Here is a 20,670-nt window from a genome sequence, read left to right as displayed (position 1 = left end):
ATAAAAACATAGATTCTGGGATTAGACTTTTTTCTCATCTTTGCCTAAATGTGAAATATTGAAGTTTTTCTTTTTTGGGGCCTCAGACTGTTACTTCATTGAAACCATTAAGTTAATAATAAAAACATCTCTTTGAGAAATAGGAACCAATGGGTTTAATATTCATTTAAGAATATGGCTTAGATATTTAACTGACATGCTCAAGCCAGACAAAGTGGAATAAGACCATTTCTCACTCCTCTAACCCTAAACCAGGAAATTGTAAAGGGATCAAATCTGTTCAACTGTCCACATAGTGAAGATGATGACTTCTGTGGGTAAGAAAGTGACCACGTGAAAGTCATGCTGACAATCAGGCTCAAGAATGTAAAAAAAAACAAAAAAACAATTAAATTAACAGTTAAAGCTACTAAAGACAACTGTTAACATATACTGTATTATTACATTCTTACAGTAAATACGTGAGAAAGGTGAGAAACCTGCTCAAGGTAATGATTCAGTATTACTATGGAAAGTATTGACAGGAAGTACCTTTTTTAGAAGTAATCTCTTCACTTATTATCTTCGGTAATACTTTAGCTTTAGTGATGTTAAGAATACACAACTGTTATTTGTAGAGCTACAAACTATTATGTATTTAATGAGTGTTTAAGCTCTGTCAAGGACAGTGTGCAGTGTGCATCAGTCAAATGTATACAAGTAAAACCATGTCCTTATTATTATAATTTTTTCTAGATATGGAAAAATGTAATCCTTCCTGTTTCTTTATAATAATGTCTGCGAGCACAAAACCTGACTTGTAATTAAATGATTTTCCGAGTGTGGAGGTTCTTGATTGGCCTGCACAGAGCCCTGACCTCAACACCTCTGGGATTAACTGGACTGTAAACCAGATGTTATCAGCCAACATCCATCCTCAAATCCCAGCAGCCAGGTCCCACAGTCTGTTGGGAAGCCTTCCCAGAAGGGTGGAAGCTGCTGCAGCAGCAGATTAATACCTGTGGTTTTGGACTGCGGTGGTCAACAATCACATATGCTTGTAATGCCCTGGTGTCCCCATCCTCTGGTCATGATTTGTACGATGAGCCACAAATATATATGTTATATGAGATTTTAAATATCAATATCAGCTCATCCACGAATCATCTTTACACTGCAAGTATAGATTTAATCTATAAATCATCCTATTTACCTTCTCCTCACGCGTCATCCCGCCGCCCTCACCAGCCCCCCCGTCTCTGGGCTGCATCTCCAGCACAGTGCGGAAAAGCTTCTCCGAACTTTGAGTAAGGAAGCCGATCTCAGCGTTGGGATGGAGGCCGTACAGGTAGGGCGACTCAGCAGGTAGGGTGTCATCAATGTACTGGAACAGAAGAAACCACCACAGAAATGTTGTAGCATCAGAAACCCACATTTATTCAAGGGGTTCACAAAAGAGTTTGCACAAAATAAAGTCTACAAAGGCAGCATAATTGTAGCAGCATTAAACCGACATTTATTTTTGCCACATAGAAGTTCCTTGGGGACCCCTGCTGGTCCAGAGACAACAACTCCAGAGGTGGAATCTTAGTATTTTCTTGTACTGTAACTATGTATTCATTGCCCTAATATCAGGGAATGACTTCATTTAATGTTTCAGGTGGTCTAATGGCCTCATATGGTCTAACCTGGATGCCTCACCTGGTGGTAGTTGTTATAGTCCATGTTTCCAGGCAATGGGAAGCCAGGCGCGAGGCACAGCTCTCCCTCCATCATCTCAGGCTTGATATACTCTCCCAGGTAGGTGCGACACAGACGGCGGTCCCAGTCGTCTGTGATGTGACCTCCGTACATGATCTCACCGAACAGGTAGCGCAGGTCATCAAACGGCACCTGGGAATTAGAGACAGAGGAGATCTTGCTTTGCTAGATGCTGGCCTGTGGTGTTTAGCTGGGGTCACATGTGTTTAGATTTTCAATTAAGATTACAAGTGGTGGCCTTCGTAATCCTTTGCACAGGAATACAAATAAAACAGAAACACACGTACCTTCGGATTGGCCTCCAGGTAGTTATAGAGGACGTTGATAGAAATGGTGAGGTCGCCGACGTTAAAGGGGTATGATCTGTTCCAGCCTTGAGGACCAAACTTCCTCCTCTCTGCCACGACCGCATGGAAGTAGCACACAGCAAATAAAATACTCTTGAACTCGAACTCCTGTGCGCACATTTCCAGCGTGTCCTGGAAAACAACAGAAAGACACATTTAAACGAGGCTGGACTAATCACCTCCTGAAGTGTGCAGTTGCATTAACAGAGACAAGTTGGTGTGTTACAGGTAAAAAGTTGTGGCAGGCAGCCCTGTGATCTCCTTTATTTAGAGTCCCCAGCGGTGCGGTGCACTAACAGACAGACAATGAGATGACTCGATGGCAATAAACCCTACAACGAGATTCCCTTTTAATTGTCACAACTTGTCAGATGCTTTCAGCCTCCAACAGTCTCTGGGGCTCATTATTCCAGACAGGCAAATAAAAAACTGGACATAAATGGCATTGTGATCTCTGGGGGGGAGAGACAGTTAAATACGCATGCCAATAACCCCTATGGAAATGGGAAGGCTAAATTCTCTTTATTCCAGCATGTGTCATGGTGAGTGCCACGGTGAGGGCCTTTCACTCTCCCAGCTGCAGTGCCCTGGGGAGCTGACTCCTGTGATGCACACACAACTACAGTGCAGGCTGACTACAACAGACACACACACCCTATTGGAGGTTTAGTTAATATTCTGCACAGTACTCCTCTGCTCAAAACAGCTGAAAGAGATGCATAGCCTTTCTATTCATGACCTGGACTGGAGAGAAACGACATGCAGTCAGATTGAAGAGCGACATGACCAAACACATGCATGAACACGCACTGAAAGAAACACTTTAATATCAATAAACTTACATAGGTTAAGAGATTAGCTTCTAGGTGTGCGCGAGTCTGAACAACGTGACAATTGGACAGATACAGTGAATTGATCAGTTTCAGCAAACTGAGAATTGCAAATCCGTAACAGCAACAACAGTGTTATAAAACTGTTATCTCAGTAAAAACCGAAACCACTGTGCTAGACATTAACATCAGCCCACCCGGACTCCATCTTACAGGCTTCCGAGAATGGAAATAGGCAGTGTAGCTGTACGCATCTCCCAGTGAAAAGGTCAAGAGGAAAGAAACTGTCATTTCTCTGGCTTAGCGCTGGCTTTGGCCATGCGGGTGGGCTATTACAGAGAGTTAGCCTTACATTGATTAGCTTTCACTGAGCACACATGACTGGAATACTCCCTCCATACTTGCCTCAGCAGACCTCCCTTAGGCCCTGCATACAGCAAGGCTCACAAGCACGAAGTACTTATCAGGCAGATAGACATCGGCAAACTAAGAATTGTGGGAAATGGACTGGGGGGGGGGGGGGGGGGGGGGGGGGGGGGGGGGGGGCGAGCACTCAGGTAATGGTGCAGAGGAAGATGCATTGGCAGAGAAGCACTGGGGTAATGGTAATGCTCAGATAGAGAGGAGGAAGTGATAAGGTAAAGAAAAGCAAGGAGAGTCCACTGCAGCGCTCCGGTCCATTCTGACTAGGACGCCTGTAGGACAGACCAGCAGCATGACACTCTTTGGCCACTCACTGATAACATCCATCTATCCGTCTTCATGTTAAACCTCCATGTTCCCACAGACTGTAACCACACTATCTGTTGACGTTAGCATGTGCTACATTCACATCTGTCCTCTATGGGTCAGCAGCAATTCCAAGGTGAGAAAGGTGACTGCAACCATCTGCTACATGCTGCATATCTACAAATTGGCAACTTGATGAGAAATGTGGAGTGAAAATTGGGCATGTGTTGTCTCAACTGCAGCTCATTGCAAAAGAGGAAATGAGTTCTTCAGAGGAAGCATGTATCAAAATGTGCTTTCTGTAGCTCTTAAATAGTTAAGGTCCCAATAGAATAGGCACTTAGCAAATGTAACTGGAAAATTGCCAGTGCCTGGAAAACAGTACATCGTAAGTGATGACATTAATTATACGACTACAGATTTGTCTTTCTCACCTTTTAGTACATTCTCACAATTTAAATTGTCTAACCATCAAAGGATAAGGGGTTCAGATAGTGGATGGATGGATGAATGGATGGATGTTATCCAAAGTGACTGAAGGACAACACTAAAGCTTCAGAAAAGCAAAGGTTTCAGTTTTTTTTTTATACATTTGTAAAAACTTCCATAAACTGTTTTTCACCGAGTTGATAATGATGTTTGAGGGTAGACAATGGCAGATGTATCCATATACAATTAAATCTATTGCACAATAAAGTGTGCAAATTGTAAAAGGGTCTGAATGAGAGTGGTATTTTTGAAACATTTTATAACAAAATTATTATGAATGCAGCGTATTAAAGCTGTAAAAGCAACATAGTCATATATTTACCCAATTAATGTAAAATATTGATTAGCTTTAATACATTTTTATACTGTTAGGCATTAACCAAGCATCTTATTTTATGACCTCATGTTGTATTTCATTCAAAAAATGTTACAAAGTAACTGAGAAGTAACGTTAAATACAGAAAAGTAAAGTCAAACAAATGTAAATGAGTAAAAACTACAACGTTTTCCAATTAAATTATGTGGAAGTGTTTAAATGGAAAACATTCAAGTGTGGTACCTCAAACTGTACGTACAATATTTAGTTATTTTCCACCACTGATGAGGTTATTATTCTCAGATTGCCTCCTGGACTTTTACCTGGTTGAAGTTGTCTAGAGCCTTGTGCAGGTTGGCATGCATGCCTGTAGGTGGTTCATTGGTGATCTTGATGGAGTTCTCCAGGATGCCCTGTGGGATGATGTGGCCCTCGGGGGTGGAGGAGGGTTCAGCACTAACAAACACCCTGAAGTCCTCGTGGCTTCCCTCTGCGTGCTGCTCCAGAATTTTCTCTAACGAACCCAGCCAGCTAGCCACCAAGTGGATGTTCTACAGGGAAAGGAACAGGAAACAGGGTCAGCAGGGACAGAGATGAGGAAGAAGATGACGACATTATTGGTCGGGGACAAGATCATTTTCCACTGTGAGGGTTGAAAACCTAATCTTCACTAAGATAATGTTTTCTGTTGGATATCTGTGAAAATTCGATGATTGATGCTGGAATCGCCTGTATAATTTAGTTTTGTAATGACAACTAGCAAAAAGGAGCAATTAAAATGTTGCATATTCTCCTCTCTCCACTGTGACTTTGATGTGGCACCAAATTAAATGGTACATAGCACTTGAAAAACCCATTTCTAGGTTCCTGACATGAAGCGACCATTCTCCAGCGTAACTTCAGCTGACTTTCTGCACATTCATCTCTCGGTGCGGCGAGGACAGCGGACCTGACTTGTACTATCACACAAGCATGGATGAGCTCAATTTTCCATCTCAACTGTCCTGACACTTACAGGATATCCTGTGAATGATAAGGAGTCAGCCATGCCCCCCCACGTCTCACCATGCAGCGCTGCCCATTCCCTAAATCTAATTACAGCACTAATAACTACAGTCATTAATTCATAAGCCTCTTTGCGTTCTCATTTCCCTTTGCTCTCCATATTTAATCTTCCTTATGATGGCTGAAGTTAGCCCTCTTTCCGAACGATGGGACACGACACTGAGAGGAACGTCACATTTTTGGGAGAGTCATTGAATAAAAGAAATACGAGGAGAGAAGTTTCACATTCTGTGAGAGAGAGGTCCGGGAGGAGCTGGAAGCCGAGAAGGGGATAAGTTAAGTTTCCCCCCTGATGCCTTAGAGAATAATGAATGGTATACAAATTAAAAGTCTAAATTCAAGTGCTTTTTCATCAAGCCACAGTACAGCCCTTCCTCTTGGCATGTAAATACTTTGGCAATAAAGGGAGCCAACAGAAGAAGTGAGAGACTGCCTCAGAACTTGTCACTGTAATGAAACCATTCATCCTCTGGCTGCAGGGGGAGAAGAGGGAGAAGAACAAACAGAGTGAGAGAGACAGACCAACAGGCTGACAGACCAACAAACAAGACAGAGGAGCAGCCGCTACTTTATGGCTTTTTAATTAACTTTCAGGTGAAACATTTTTTTGTTCCCTCAACGTCTTCTTGATAAGAGCCTTCCAGCCCCTGTGATGACAGCGCTGATACTACATCAAAGAGTCACCTATTTACATAATAATATAAAAGTTGAATCTAAAACCCATTAGAAGCCACCACTGGCAAGGTCTTTGATGCATTGCTATCACACAACCTGAGGGAAAAGCACAATGGCGCATTCAACTGCCTGTCACACACAGGACTTGTACAATAGCAAATATATAAAAACATTCAGGTGCGCGCGCACATACACACACAACACATTTCTCTTTCTCGAAGGCAAAAGCACATTTGTCAAGGAGCAGCGCTGAGGACAGCTGCACAGCTGGGCTCCAGCACTGAGGAGGCGGCCATGCAGTGGAAAAGCCCTCAGACTCCAGACTGACGCCGAAATACTTTGTATGGGGCTGAAGTGCCGAGAGCATAACAGACTGCTGAGTCTATATTTAAAACTGGTCAGGATAAATATGCTGGATACAAATACACAATTAGACTTTGGAGGCAATGCTTGTTCCCAAGCCCTGGCGAGAAGAAAGAGGGTTGGGTGTAGGGTCAGGAAACCGCTCCCTGTACAAAACTAAATCTTTGCTACGGAAACACAGACAACTGAATGACAGACTCCAACCTTGGTAGAGGACAGGTAAACCACAGGTAAGAGACCAGCCAGCACGCTTTCGGCAGAATAGTTCATGTGTAGACCAGATTGCAATCCTCTGTAACATAGTCAAGTAATCTCTGAAACAGTCTCAGCTATAAACTCCATCGACTAAAAGGCAGCAAATGACATCGTTGACCGAAACACCCTCTGGAAACTTCTCTGAGACTCGAGCAAAATGGGAACTGCTACAGAGAGACATCACACAGAGTTATCCACCGTGAACAATTGGTGTCAGGAAAAGGTCCGTACGATGCCCCCGCTCTTCTAGCATCTGGGTATTTATTGGATAATGAAGACCACAGCAGCACAAAGTGGACAACCACAATGCAGCTGGATGATCTAGACTTTGTTGATGACCTTGCTTTGCTATACCGAGAGTGAACGCCGATTGTATCCATTCCCACTGCAGACAAAAGCCAGATGATAGCGGGTGTTAGTGGGTTTTTCGAACAGTGGAGCAGGGGCTTAAGTAAGTAAGTACGATTTTGGTGGACTGCTCTTAATAGCCATCTAGGTCTCTGTCGTACATTTAATTTATATTTAACAGTATCAATGCAGTAATTACACTTAAACACGTAGCAGACAACAGAGGAGAGGATGATCGAGTATTAAATCTGGTTGCAAAGTGAGAGTATTTTGAGCATCCAGGGGACCGGAAATTCTTGAGAGTCTTGAATGCAAATGAAACTCTGTAACAATCATCACAAAAGATACACAACTATGGTAGAAAACATTTCAATTTCTGCTGTTTACATGGAAACATAAATAGAGAAGTAAATTACACCTCTCACGGTGCATTTTGATGAGGAATGTCCAATAAGAATCTATTAAATGTTACATGCACAGCTAACAATTCGTGGATGCTTAAGATTACAATACTTTAAAACATCCTTTTTGACTGATCCTTTCCATCCTTGATTAAAAGGGTCGTCTCTACATCAACAGTTAAAGTGAATCTTGTCCAACTCTCAATGTCAGAGGAATTAATGAATCATTTCAGTTTCAAAAGCCGACCACTGGTATCTGGCTCTTCCTTACAAAGTAAAGTGACGAGGAAGCATTTTCTTCAAACTGTCTCTGCTGCTTTCTGTTCTATTCACATTCTTTTCTGCCACCGGCTGCAAATGGGGTGGCATTAGCAGTAGACCTTCGAAGAAGCTGGTGAGCTTAGGCCACTTGATTCCCACTGCCTGGCCAATGTGTGATATTCAACTCCAATCTGTCCGATTGATTGCCTCTCTATCTCCCCCCCTCCTCCATCCCAATGGGCTGCTTTCAAACTCTCTGCATCTCTGTCTCACAGGCCCATCTGAGCCAGAGCGGCTGTTCTATCGCATAATTACCCGTCGACGAATGGGAACCTGCCATTGACCTGGCCCTCCACTGATGGAGCGGGGCCCGGCAGCAGGACAGTAAAGGTGGACTGTGGGACGATAGGGAGGGGGTTGATAGGCAGGAGGATGGCCAAGATGAAACGGTAAGGAGGGGAGGGGTAGCAGGTGAGCGAGAAACGTGGGAGGACGTGAGGATTGATAAAAAGGTAGATGCAGTGCAGAAAATGATATGGCTACAGTGTGAACGTTGCTGCATGAGGTGGAATGAAAGGTTGGAAAGAGGAATAGAGGAGACAAGACGGAGCATTGTAGCAGGAGAAAATACTGTTGAGAATAAAATGAGAGAATGATACTTCCCCTCCCCTTTGGTTTCCTCTCCCTCCCCTGCCAGTGCCACGGGGGTGGCTCACAGCAGGCAGACAAACGGACAGCTGATGATAAAGCGAGTGGGAGGTTTGTTGCTAGGGGGACAAGGCCTTTTTAAGCCTATCGATCGGGATTCCTATGCAAAGGTAATTAAACATCTGCTTGTCTGTGCTATCCTGGGTCTTAAGCAAAGAGTGATGGCATCCCAATCTTTTTTTGTCTTCTACTAGCTGTGTAAATTCAAAGAAAAGGGTGTCCTGCAGTGCCCAGTCTGCGGTTCATATCCGTCAATACTTCCTATTGAAATTCCACCAAGGTTTCCACTTAAAATGCAAACACCAGCCTTGCCCTCCAGATAAGAGAAGAACAGACACCGGGGCTGTAGATATCGTACTGTATAATGGTGCAGCCCTTTCAGTAAGGACATTTCTGCAGAAAATTAAATTCACTTTTTAATGCAGACAAACCTGGGTAGAAAGCAAACATCCCATTGAGTATGCAATGAAGAACAATGTGATAATACGACCGGACTCATTCACAACACACACAGATAAAGGAAATGCCACCTGAAGCCACTCCTGAATAGAAAATCCTTGACAATAAATGAACCCTGCATTCATTTCCCTAACCGTGTTATAAGTGTTTTTTGTGAATAAAATATCTGTCACTTTTCATTGCAAAAGTATTTTTTATGATTTGGCACCTTTTGTGTGAGATAAATAGAGTTTATTACATAGGACATTCTCAGAATGTTCAGAGGATCATATTTCAGTATACAATTATATATTATGTATTTTGTTCAAATATTACGAACTATAATTGCATCTACTCAACATGATTGTTGGAACTTTCCGTGAAAACAAAATAAGGTTGTGTGTGTTCTCTGTCCACTGTGAATTTATGTTGTGATTGTAAGACTTCATGTATTTTTTCTTTGTGCTTTTGATTAAATACCACAGTAAAATATGTTTTTCTTTGTGTACAGTGTGTAGAGCATGAGTGTGGGATTACTGTACCTGTAATATGACCCAATGGCCATTCTCAGCTGCCAAAGTGAGGGCTTGTTCAGCAACGACCTCCTGGCCTTGACCCAGAGAAACATTATGGAAGTTCTTGTTGTCAAATGTGAAGCCCAGCTTCTTCCCTGAAACAAAACAGACAAGTGTCATTTCAAGGAGAATATCCTCCTGACATGCTGGTTAACTATAGGCTTCAAACTGTTGTTTAATATTATTGAAAATGATTTCTCCTACTGAGAGTTGGGTAGGCAAAGAGAACAAGGTAATTCCCAACAGGAGAAAGATTCCAACGAGCCGAGACAAAAGCAGAACCTCATACCTAAAGCTACTTCTGTTGCGTGGATGTGTTTTGGGTGAAAAGTCTGAAATGGACCACAAAACTGAACTTTGCAAATTATGGTCTAAACGGTTCCCCTAAACATACGAAAAACATCACTACCCTCTTGTACCATCTACGCAAGACTCATGTCAAACAGTAGGGAGAGACTTATGGATGAGAGACACAAAAGTAGTGGAGTGTTCAAAACAAACTTCAGACTCTGACGCTGCGAGAGGCTTTTGCCTGCAGCACGCCATATGGCAAAGAGTCATGAGGATGGAAGGAGGCAACAGCTGCCATTGCTACTTACAGCTGCAAAGACATGGCCTCAATGTACCTGGTCAGGAAAGGGTATATGTATCGGTACTTAAATACAAAATGATTTCTATTGGGATATGAGACTTTGGTCAAATCACGCAGCCCTATTATTATATAATGTATAAAGTAGCCACTAAGACATCAAAGAGTCACTATGATTGGGAAAGCAAATAAAGAGTTCAACTTTTCTAATGTTGCAAGGCCTCAGTGAAGAAGTGCTTGTTGAATTAAAGCATCTGGTTTCCTGTTTCTACTTAAAACATGCAAAGTTGTTTAAGGGCAAATTTGAATACTGTAACCTGCTCTTGCCAGCTTTTCCAGGGCCATTGCTGCGGAAATTTTGAGGTGATTCTATTTCAGGAAGGTGACTGCTGAGCCACCAATCCCATAAAAAGGGCTTGAATAAATCTAGCTTTAAACACAACTTAATACACCGCCAATTCTGAGCTGACTATTGAACGGAAAACAGAAACAGCACCATTAATATCATGGTGCTATGAGCAGTGATGCAATCGCTTACATGAATGAGGGCCGATTTGCATTTGGACATTCATCACATAGTTTTAAATAAAGTTAACAAGCTTCAAACTCCAGTTGCATTGAGATAACAGTGATATTGATCTTTTCATCTAATTCTCAGAAAGAAATCAAATGTAGCAAATGTCTTCAAATGAAACAGTATGTGTTTGACTTCCCAGCCAGCAGATGGTCAGTGGCTCCGCCTTGTCCACATTGAGATTCCATTCAAACGGTACAATTACTTGTCGGTTTCATTAAAACTCCAACCTGAAAGCAGGCAGATAGCGGAGGTCTGTCTCGGGGATATTAGTTCCCTGCAGAGCAAACAAAATCACACCATCTATCTAATGAAAATCTAATTGAAGCCTAATACCAATGAGAAACCCGATAGTCCCAGCTATAATGGCAAAGCCCCTTTTCCTGGTTCAGGGTGCTGCTACTCCCCATCAACATGCTCTGTCCACATCTGCAGCAATTGACTACTTGAACCTTTCTACTTAAAGTGACTGACTACAGTCAGAGTGAGGGTGCAGATAATCAATGATCACACAGCTTACAGGCAGCTCCATGAGAAGTGTGTCCTCTTATCAAATTGGAGGAGGATGGTAAATTTCAGTTTGGGGTTGACGGCCTGTCTACAGCAGGTGTACGTTGGATTTCACCACCTGCTGCTGCCTGTCTCTGTCAAGATGACGCCTCTAAGATATTCAAAAACAACTGTGCATTCTGGGTAACAGCTGTATTTGTTGAAACGGCTCTATGGTATGGATCCATTAGTTTAAGAGGGACTTTCAAGCTAAAACAGAAATGCAAAGAAAATCATACATCCACAGCACATGAATTTATGATGATGAATCACTTGAATAGAGAAATACTGACATTGCAAAATGCTCAGGGACTTGGTTAAAGCAGAAACACTGGAAACCTCTCAGTTCCGGTAAACTGCAATCTGAATAGTTCATCCAGCTGAATTCAAATGACACTGACTTATTCTGCAGCAGATGAAAGTGATGGTGCCCGGTTCCAGGTCAGTGCAAGAGCTTTGACTTTTGGCATTTCTTTGGTCAAAAATCCAAACAGCACATCCTGCTGCCACCCGCACAATTCATAAGAATGTAAAGTAACTCTAAAACCAATGACATTTACTTTTCACTGCCCCTAATACACCAGTGGTGTTGTCTCATATATTTGTGACCTTTAGTATAATCTCCTCAATCTATCCAGAGCCTGTAGTGCATCGGCAGAGATGGCTGATATCACAGCAGAGTCACACAGCACTATCTTCCCCGTGCAGTCAGAATCACAGTGGAAATCATGGAGGCAGGTAAGCGTGCACTTAACTTCAACAGGCTTTTCAATGTAAATCCTGCATGTTCCCACCACATAAAGAAACGACAGCTAGGCCGGCTATATGTCGGCTCTGATAAAAGTCCAGAACACACTCTGAGGCTGAATTTTACAGCTCATTAAAGATAAAACAAGCGAGAGTATTACCATGTTTCTCCACATCCTTCAAAGGGTCAACTCCAGGAGAGAGGATGAAGAACATGGGCGTAGCTGGACCAGACTCTTCAAAGGAGATGGCGAAGTCCAGGGATCTGCCAATCACGTACTTGTTTCCCAGTTTCTCCTCGACAAAATCTCTGTGGGGGGGGGACACAACTCAGTTTCTCAACACTTTTTCATTATCTTTGACCGACAAGCTGAATAAGCTGAAGAGTCTGCAGCCTCTGTAGTACAGTGCATTGGATAGACAGGTACTATATTACCTCTAGTCACAACTGTGTTGTCAGTGGCTGTTTTCAATCTCTACATCTGTCGGCACTTAAAAGACTTTTTTTCCTCATCGTTCTGACCAAATCTTTCTGTTTCAGACATTACACATTTTCCACATTTCAATCTTTGCTGGCAGATTTTTTTGGGAAAATGCAAAGCAAACATAAATGCAGTTTGATGCTTACTTTAGCAGCTTAGAGGAACTATTACACATTTATACACATTATCATGTGTTAACATAAATATCTTCATTTGTGCACTATACAGAAAAGTCTTCATTAGAGATCATGCTATGATGGGATCACACCCCTGTGATGCCTGTCAACCTCGAATGTATTTTATTTAATAATTTCCTGAATTTCAATATGCAGATAAGATATTGCATGTAAGTACCAGGTGAACACTGTGCCCACATGGTGACATTTCGAGAGACAGGGTGAGCGCTGTTTCTCGTCTTGTTTAATAATGAGGCTCATTGATTGTACCTGGAAAGTCGTATAATTGCAGTTATTTCTGCTTCAGTTGTTTGTCTGTAGCAGGTGCTCTTTCAACTCAGATTCTAAAGTCTAAGGTTAAACAGTTTGACCTGTAACCTTTCACGAGGAGCACAGGTCAGTAAAATCCTTCACAGATCACAGAGCAAACGTCAAGCTCAGATTCCACCTCTCACCTGACGGCGTACGTCATGCGGTCAGGCCTCAGAGCCCTCATCATGCATAGCCTCTGAAGCGAGTTTTTGTTCTTCCACTCCTGGGGGAATTTCTCTTTTTCAGGACACTCGCCCTCCACGAACTTCCTCCAGCGTTTGGCCGAACCTTCGATGTCTTGATCCAGGTTTCTGAACTCTTCCAAGCAGCAGAGGGCCTGGTGGTGGAGGAAAAGAAAAATGATTCATACAGGAAAACGACTACATCTTCTTTTAAAGTGCTGCTTCAGTGTGATCAAGTTTTTTGACCACTTCAGAGCCATTTCGCAATAAACAGCAAAAAAGGACTAACTTTGTTTGCAGAAGTTGGAGGGGAAAAAGAGACAAAAAAAGTTAGACAGGAGTGTTTATCTCTCCTCATGCCTATATAAATAATATTTATTCTGAAATGGAAATGCTGAGTAAACACGATCCCTTTCAGAACGTTGTGGGGGGTGGGGAGGACTGAATATGCAATCCGTTGCAGAACCAGTGGGGCTTATTTTGATTCCCACGGCTGACAGACACCTTATCTCAGCTGTGGAGAACAGCAGTGTCATGCAGTGCAGCCTCCAGCAGGTATACTCCCGTGACAAGTATACACGTGAGCATGAGAGGGGGGGGGGGGGAAACCACGCTACTGCTTCGGTTTAGTTTGCTGCTAAACTGATGTGACAAGCAAGGGAACCTCTGCTGCTTGACGTTCACAGCATTGCGTTGCCAGACGTCTGTCCTTTAAGAGGAATTACGGGTACGCAGAGCTCGGCTGCTTTTAAAATGAACCAGGGTCGTGGAGCAAAGCTGGGCCCAGAGAATCACGTGCCGTCAGACCGGAGGTTTGGGTGAAACGGAGAAAAATAGACTTCAATTAATCCTTAAGTGTGTTTTCAAGTTAAGGCAGAGTTGTTGCCGGGAGACTGGGCTGCACAAATTGCATCATAAGAGGCAACTCCACAGACTGGGTAGAGCAACCAAGTGCTAAAATAACTTGAGGGAAATTGTGGATTTCAGTCAGGCCTCTCATACATGACAGGGTGGACGAAAAGGCATAAGGGTCAATTACATTTTTTATACGACTGAAGACCATTTTTCTGACATTTCAACATTGAGGGGCAGCTACATGGGATTCCAAAAATGGAGCTGATCTACAAGTTAACACTGTGTTCATGTTCCTTTCTAATACATCTTTATGAATGTCAGGAGGAGAGCTTGATCTCTTGATCAAAGGGGGATTTTGAGATGTAAAAGCAGCTTTATTTAGTTAAATTAACAGCTTCAACCCCCAGAACACATGAAAGCAAACCGCCTGACAACGGCAAGGAGACGACTTTTCCGTGCCTGGCTCACTAACCGCTAAAAGGTCATGTGCAATGAAAACATGGGCAGGGTGCACGCAGGCAGGCCAGTTGGTTAATGACAGACAGGTATGACAGCCAATCATATTATTTGGATAAAATATAATTGAAAATGTTCTGTCATTTGTCCAAACAATTAATTGTCTTCAGCCCTACAGTTGTTGTCACCACTTCACAGAGGATCCAGCATCGCCTAATTCTCGTTTGACCGCTCACTTAGACGACATTTTAATTGATTCTACCTCTGGGAGTCACAACAAGAACTCAGCTCCTCTCCACAGTCATTACATTTTAGTAGCGGCAACAACACAGCAACACAGTACCTTGATCCCTCCCCAGGAGTGGTTGGAAAAGAAATCCACTGGTGATGTTACACCTGGTTGGACGGGGTATCTCAGAAGGAAGTCCAGCTCTACAGGGTTTATTTCTTTATCCATCAGAAGGATCTGGGGACACAACAAACATAGATAACTTTGAGATGCTGCATTTCGAGCACACACCGCACTTCCTTTCCACTTGATTAAATCCAGACAGGTCCTCTGGTCTCAGGAGCAGCTGATTCAATGGCCGGCTTGTTCTCAAAAACAAACCATGCAGAAGATGAAACCGGCCTCCCTTCCTACCTGGAAAGCGAGCTGAGCTATGTACGTGAGCTTGTCACACTCAAACAGGCCCCTGGTGGTGTACTGGAACACTGAGGAGGTGATGCTGTCAATTAGGTTGGACACCCGCTGGCTCAGAACGTCGTCCTGCTCGGCCTTCAGGACCGCTTTCTCGAAGACCACGCTGAAACGCCTGGGGATCGACACACAACACAAAGTCACAGTATTGTCAACAAGAGAGTCACTTTCTACAGGACATGGATGAATAAATCAAATGACATGAATCAATAACTAACTGTTGTGTTGAATGTGGCTCAGTTACAAGTTGGACATTGTCTAGTCAGTGTCATTCGACATGATAGATATGATGCAGTTAGGCCTGATGCAGCATAAGGAAGTCAGAGTTTTGAGAGAAGGATTAACAAACTGTTGGTTTTGGTCTTTTCATGGGATTTGTCCTTGAAGCCGTGGCTCTGTCTAATGTAAACTGTGAGCTCCTGACGTGTACAGGGTGTTAACAGAGAAAGTTTGGGTTGTTTGGAGAAACTCAGTTTATATGGTTGGACTTGTGACCAGGCTCAGCTGGTGATTACTTCAATATCTTCAACATATCAAGCAGTGCAGGTATGAGGGCGACAAACACTACTGATCAAAGGCACTAATCAAAGTTGTAGTTTATCTGAATTCTTTAAAAAGATGTTAGAGTGACTGTCAATACAAACATCACTAAGGTTATAGAATAATTGTCTTTATCTTCTACTCTGAGCACCACGGTGTCATTTTTGCCAATTTAGCTGTCACACTTTGCTCTCACCTGGTGTGAAGAACACATACTGTAATGCATTTTATTTCATTCAGAGGTCAAGGTATATCAACACTGAATGTGTTTTCATTTGATTACGTTGGGAAATAACTTGGGCCTGGGCCGCTACCTGCAGAGTCTGGAGTGATTGCAAACCATATCTCAGGCTGCCTCCTCTCAGCACTCGCTGGCTGACAATATGAAAGACATTATCCTCTACATAACCACATTAGGGAGCCACAAACACAATAAAAGCAGGACAAAGAGCATAAAACATGGTGAGCAAATGGAGAAGGGAGGGGAGAAACAGAGGGGTGAGTGTAAAGAGGGGTCTCACAGGGGGCCCGTGAGGCGGGGAGGAAACATGGCAGGTCAATAGACAGTATACCTTGAGAGAGAACTGGTACATGGGGTGGATTTTATTGAGGTCGTCATTATGAAGTACAATAAGGAAGCCCGTGCTGCTGCTGGTCGGTAGTGCTCCCGAGCCTCATTGATTTTGGCCTCTGTCACCTTGGCTTCTTTCACCTACAGTAAAGATAGTGCAAACACAGAGGGAATCACACTCAGAGACACAAGCGCACATCTGCACGCATATTCATACACAAAAGGTTCATCAGTCAGCTAATGATGAAATTGTGGACTATCCAATAAAACACCCTCCAGTAAAGAGCAGAGCTATTTCAATTTCACGGTTCCTGAGAATATGTTCCCACACTGCGTGGAACACGATAATTATGAGACTTTTCAGTTTTGCCAGCAAATGCCCGCACAATTATGCTTAAGAACGAACATCTGCAGCTCCCCCTGCAACCCTCAAGAGGATAAGAGATATATATATATATATATATACATATATATATATATACACCTCTATATTTATATATACAGTTAAAAAAAGGTGAATAAGGGACTAAAACTTTATTTTCCCAATTCGTGTCCTTCTATCTACAGTAACAGTCAATGTGTATTTGAGTTTTTAAGTTTCTCTTAAACACAAAGTTATCTCCTCACTATTTTATTGATTCCTAATATCCACTAAATACTTGCACTGAAACTTGTGATCTGTCCTCTGAAGCCTTGATGGGAGCAGAGAAGTTCTGATCACACGACAAGGTGTTGTAACAATAAAAAAAGAAGAGTACCTTTTCTTCGATCTCGGCGGCGGTGCGTTCGTTGTCCTCCAGGTTTCCACCAGTTCTGTGTCGCCCAGGAAATCTCCTGAAGCGGCGGACAAACGCGACAGCAGGTTGTCCTCTAGCGTCTTCAGGGTGATCTTGAAGCTGTTCTGCTGCTTCGTCAGGTCAGACTAAGAAACACAAAAACATACAAAAACTTTCTCTTTGACAGATTCTGCATGTCAGAGGATTTCTCACATACACCATATGCTTTGCTGTCAGTTTCTTTTCTGCCCTTATCATCATAATCTGAGGCGGAGGGGGATGTTCAAGGTGTGGGTCAATATGAGGACATGAATACTGAAGGGCACCTCAAAGGCAGAACTAATCAATATGCTTTGCATCGGCTATCTGGACCCATAAAGGAAGCGCTCTGGGCTGGATTAGCCAGCTGCCGTCTGGTTGCCAACATCAAACCTGCCGAGCGACCCAACCCTCGGCGTGATGACACCGTCGATTCGAGGGAAAGGGGAACGAGCTTTGATGGGAAAACTCCACACACACACACACACACACACACACACACACACACACACACACATTGTGAATCATTTGATACATGGCATTATGGGTTTAATTATGAACCTTTACAGGCATCAGACAGAATAAGCACGCATACACACGCAGCTCAGTCACAGGGTTTTGCTCACACCTCACCATATGGATTAGTGCACCCCGTCGTCTAATAAAGCTTAACTCAAACCATTCTTTTTTTTCTCTCACTGAGAGAAACTTTCTGGTCCTTGCTGCATAATGTTCCCATGACAAAAGGCATACATAGTTTAAATCACGCCAGGGGAGCAAATAGTTTAGGAGATCACACTGTTTAATTGCTCTTTTTATGACAGTATTTCCTTTTGTGGTGATGAGAGGTATTTTACACCATTGTTAAAACTAATTGAGCCTCTACTTTGTTAAATCTTTCATGCTCTGTATTTGCATCATTACTCTCTCCATACTTTAAAACTTCTCTGCCAAAAGTGAACAAGGGAAACAGAACTGCTGTGATTTGTGGCATTTTAAGGAAAAGACCTGACATGCCTGCGCTCTGAGCAACGACAAAAAGGACAAAATTGGTTTGAGTGGTGGACATTTAACTGAGGACATTTGCCTGTGTGACTCAGTGGTGACCTTCTGCTTGCCCAGACTCGGAACTCCTGAGGGGAAACGCCATCCACGCTCAAACATTCCCAACTGGATGCAGTAATGAGTCCGTTTTTAAAGATTGGCTTTCCGCCGGCACATTGTACTTGTAATTACTCTTGCTTGGGAAAAACAAACAATTAGCCAGTCAGCAGAATGCCCTAATTGGAATAAAAATGATATATTACATCTATCATTCTTTTTTAGGCAAATGATTACTGAGTGCCACTTAAGGTACTTTGGGAAGTGCAGCCTTTTAGCTCTCATTAACGCCGAATGCCCACGCAAGAATGGTGCCGGAACAAACAAGCAGAAGGATGCACACAAGCACACTCATATAAGGACAGGGAGGACGAGACACCAGACGAGTTAGTTATTGTGATAAAAGGTTGTGGACTGATTCCCCCTGTGCGCTCTACAAAAAGGCAACTTATTTTAAGCTCCTTAGCCCGTCTTTCGCTCAGTTAAATGAGAGCTCTTTCACCCAGTAGTCATCTTACGGCTCAGGAGCAGCGCTCACCTCATTAAGAGGTATAATGACACAGAGTCATTCAAAGAATATAAACAGGTACAGCCAATTTGCGCTCCGCTATCAGTCTGGCGATTGTTATCAGTCCGGGTTGTTTACTGACAACAAAGAGCCATTCAGCGCTTCATTCTGCTGTTTTGATATTGTGCACAGCCACCCCCCCCCCCCACCACCCACCTTCAACTTTCACTGTTAATTAAAATGATAGTATCCAGATCTTGTTTTTTTCCCCTCACCCTCCGATCTCAGTGAAATGCTAATTAAACAAGCTTCATTAAATCACATTTCACTTGCTGAGGGGACATTAGACTTTAACTCCAGCGTTTCGGTGTTTTTTTTCTCCCCCTCTCTCCGTTTATTAAACATGCTGATTTGTGGATTGAGGCCTACAGGTCTGAATGAAGCGTCGCCTGCAGGAGGCCCCAACGCAAACAAGGGCGCCCTCCAGAAAGCCATCAAAATGCAAATAGCACTGTGTTAGAGTAAATCTTCCCTGACCCATTAAACAGAGTTCCCACATTATCTTCCGCTCTGATCTCTTAAAGACACCGCCGTCAGCCAGACGAGAACGAAGAGGGTTTTCTGATTCTCCGCGGCCCTCGACTAACAAGGGACGCATTTAAGAAACAGTGGAAGTGTGTCAACGTGCTGTCTAATTGCTGTGGTACAGTAGCGCCATTGGCCAATCCGTTTCAAACATCTGACATGAAAAGAGCAGATTGTCGATAGAGACGAGCGGGAGGCATCATTAGGCGCTGGAGCTTTGCTTAATTACCAACATTTACATTCACACCGTGGACCGTGCTGTGGATATCGTAACTCTCTGCTGCTCGTTACTTCTTGGAAGTTGGTCACACAGCCGTCAGGAATCTGATGTACTGTACACAGTGTACCGAGCTGTAGCCATTAACTCTGACCAGCAATGACAGCTTTTAGCTTCTGCTGGAGACAGCGGCACTGATCAAAGAGTGGAACAACAGCTTTCTCCTCCTCGCAGTCAAGGGTCAAGGATCCACGCAAAACAAAGACAGCCATTTAAATTTAAAAAGGGAAAACATCTTAGAGCGTCTCGTACCCGCCTCTGCTTTGATTTTGGAGAGGTGGATGTGGATGTGTGAACATAAATGAGTGTGCCAGAGTGATAAAAAACTGATGAAACTCCCTTGAGGATACCATCAAGACACAATTACACAATTCCTGGAGCTTGATGATAAATGGAAGAGTGTCACATGAACAGTACCCAGGGTGACCGTGACACAGTGTTAAATTGTTAGTGCTTCAAAGTGAATTAGATTTTTTATTTAGGATTAATGGATTATTGTCTGAATGGGTGATTCTTCATGGAAGCTACAAGCCATGACATTCAAATATAAATACTTTCTTCTTTGATACTGTCTATTATCAAACAATCTAAGATGCTGGAAACTGAACCAGGTCACGAGAGCATTTTAATTTTCTATTTAAGGCTTTTGCATAAAATCTAAAGTGTTTCTCATAACAGAAATAGTGATTTGCTCACTGAGACATCATGGCTGATGATAAAAACAGGAAGATACATACAGATTACCACTGTCAAACATTACGTGAAGCATTTAAAGCATCAGTACTTCTGCAGAATTACCAAATAATTTAATGGTGAAGATGAAAGCCTGTAGCTTTGGTTTAAAATAGGGATGTTCATTATTAAAAGGTTAACCATTAACCGACACCAACAATTTTGACCGATCCCTGGATATCTGGAGCATCTGAGCAGGCTTTCTCTGCTGGAGGTCTCCCAGTTAACAGACCAGACTGTCCCCATATCATGAGGACATGTTGCTGTTTCTGAGTGAAACACAGTAGAAAAGCTGTCTGCTGAGGGTTGATTGAACTGAACGTGTTCACATGGAGGTTACTCTCATTCTCATCGGAGCGGCTGCATGCCCGTCGCAGCA

At 43.0% G+C, this 20,670-nt stretch overlaps 1 protein-coding gene across 1 annotated transcript in view; it reads right to left on the bottom strand.

Moving 5' to 3' along the window:
- LOC117752716 (dynein heavy chain 9, axonemal-like) overlaps nucleotides 1-20,670 on the bottom strand; it is a 101,339-nt gene that overhangs the window by 7,973 nt on the left and 72,696 nt on the right. Inside the window, 13 exon segments of the mRNA XM_034570300.1 lie at nucleotides 1,193-1,363; nucleotides 1,681-1,872; nucleotides 2,028-2,219; nucleotides 4,775-5,002; nucleotides 9,508-9,635; nucleotides 12,161-12,309; nucleotides 13,113-13,306; nucleotides 14,806-14,928; nucleotides 15,106-15,275; nucleotides 16,274-16,318; nucleotides 16,321-16,414; nucleotides 17,032-17,057; nucleotides 17,060-17,195. Coding sequence (XP_034426191.1) covers nucleotides 1,193-1,363; nucleotides 1,681-1,872; nucleotides 2,028-2,219; nucleotides 4,775-5,002; nucleotides 9,508-9,635; nucleotides 12,161-12,309; nucleotides 13,113-13,306; nucleotides 14,806-14,928; nucleotides 15,106-15,275; nucleotides 16,274-16,318; nucleotides 16,321-16,414; nucleotides 17,032-17,057; nucleotides 17,060-17,195 — 1,848 coding nt within the window.

This window comes from Hippoglossus hippoglossus, chromosome 19, assembly GCF_009819705.1.
Source record: "Hippoglossus hippoglossus isolate fHipHip1 chromosome 19, fHipHip1.pri, whole genome shotgun sequence".
Classification (NCBI taxonomy): domain Eukaryota; kingdom Metazoa; phylum Chordata; class Actinopteri; order Pleuronectiformes; family Pleuronectidae; genus Hippoglossus; species Hippoglossus hippoglossus.
Note: the sequence above shows the minus strand (reverse complement) of the source record. Positions and strands in the feature narration are given on the sequence as shown.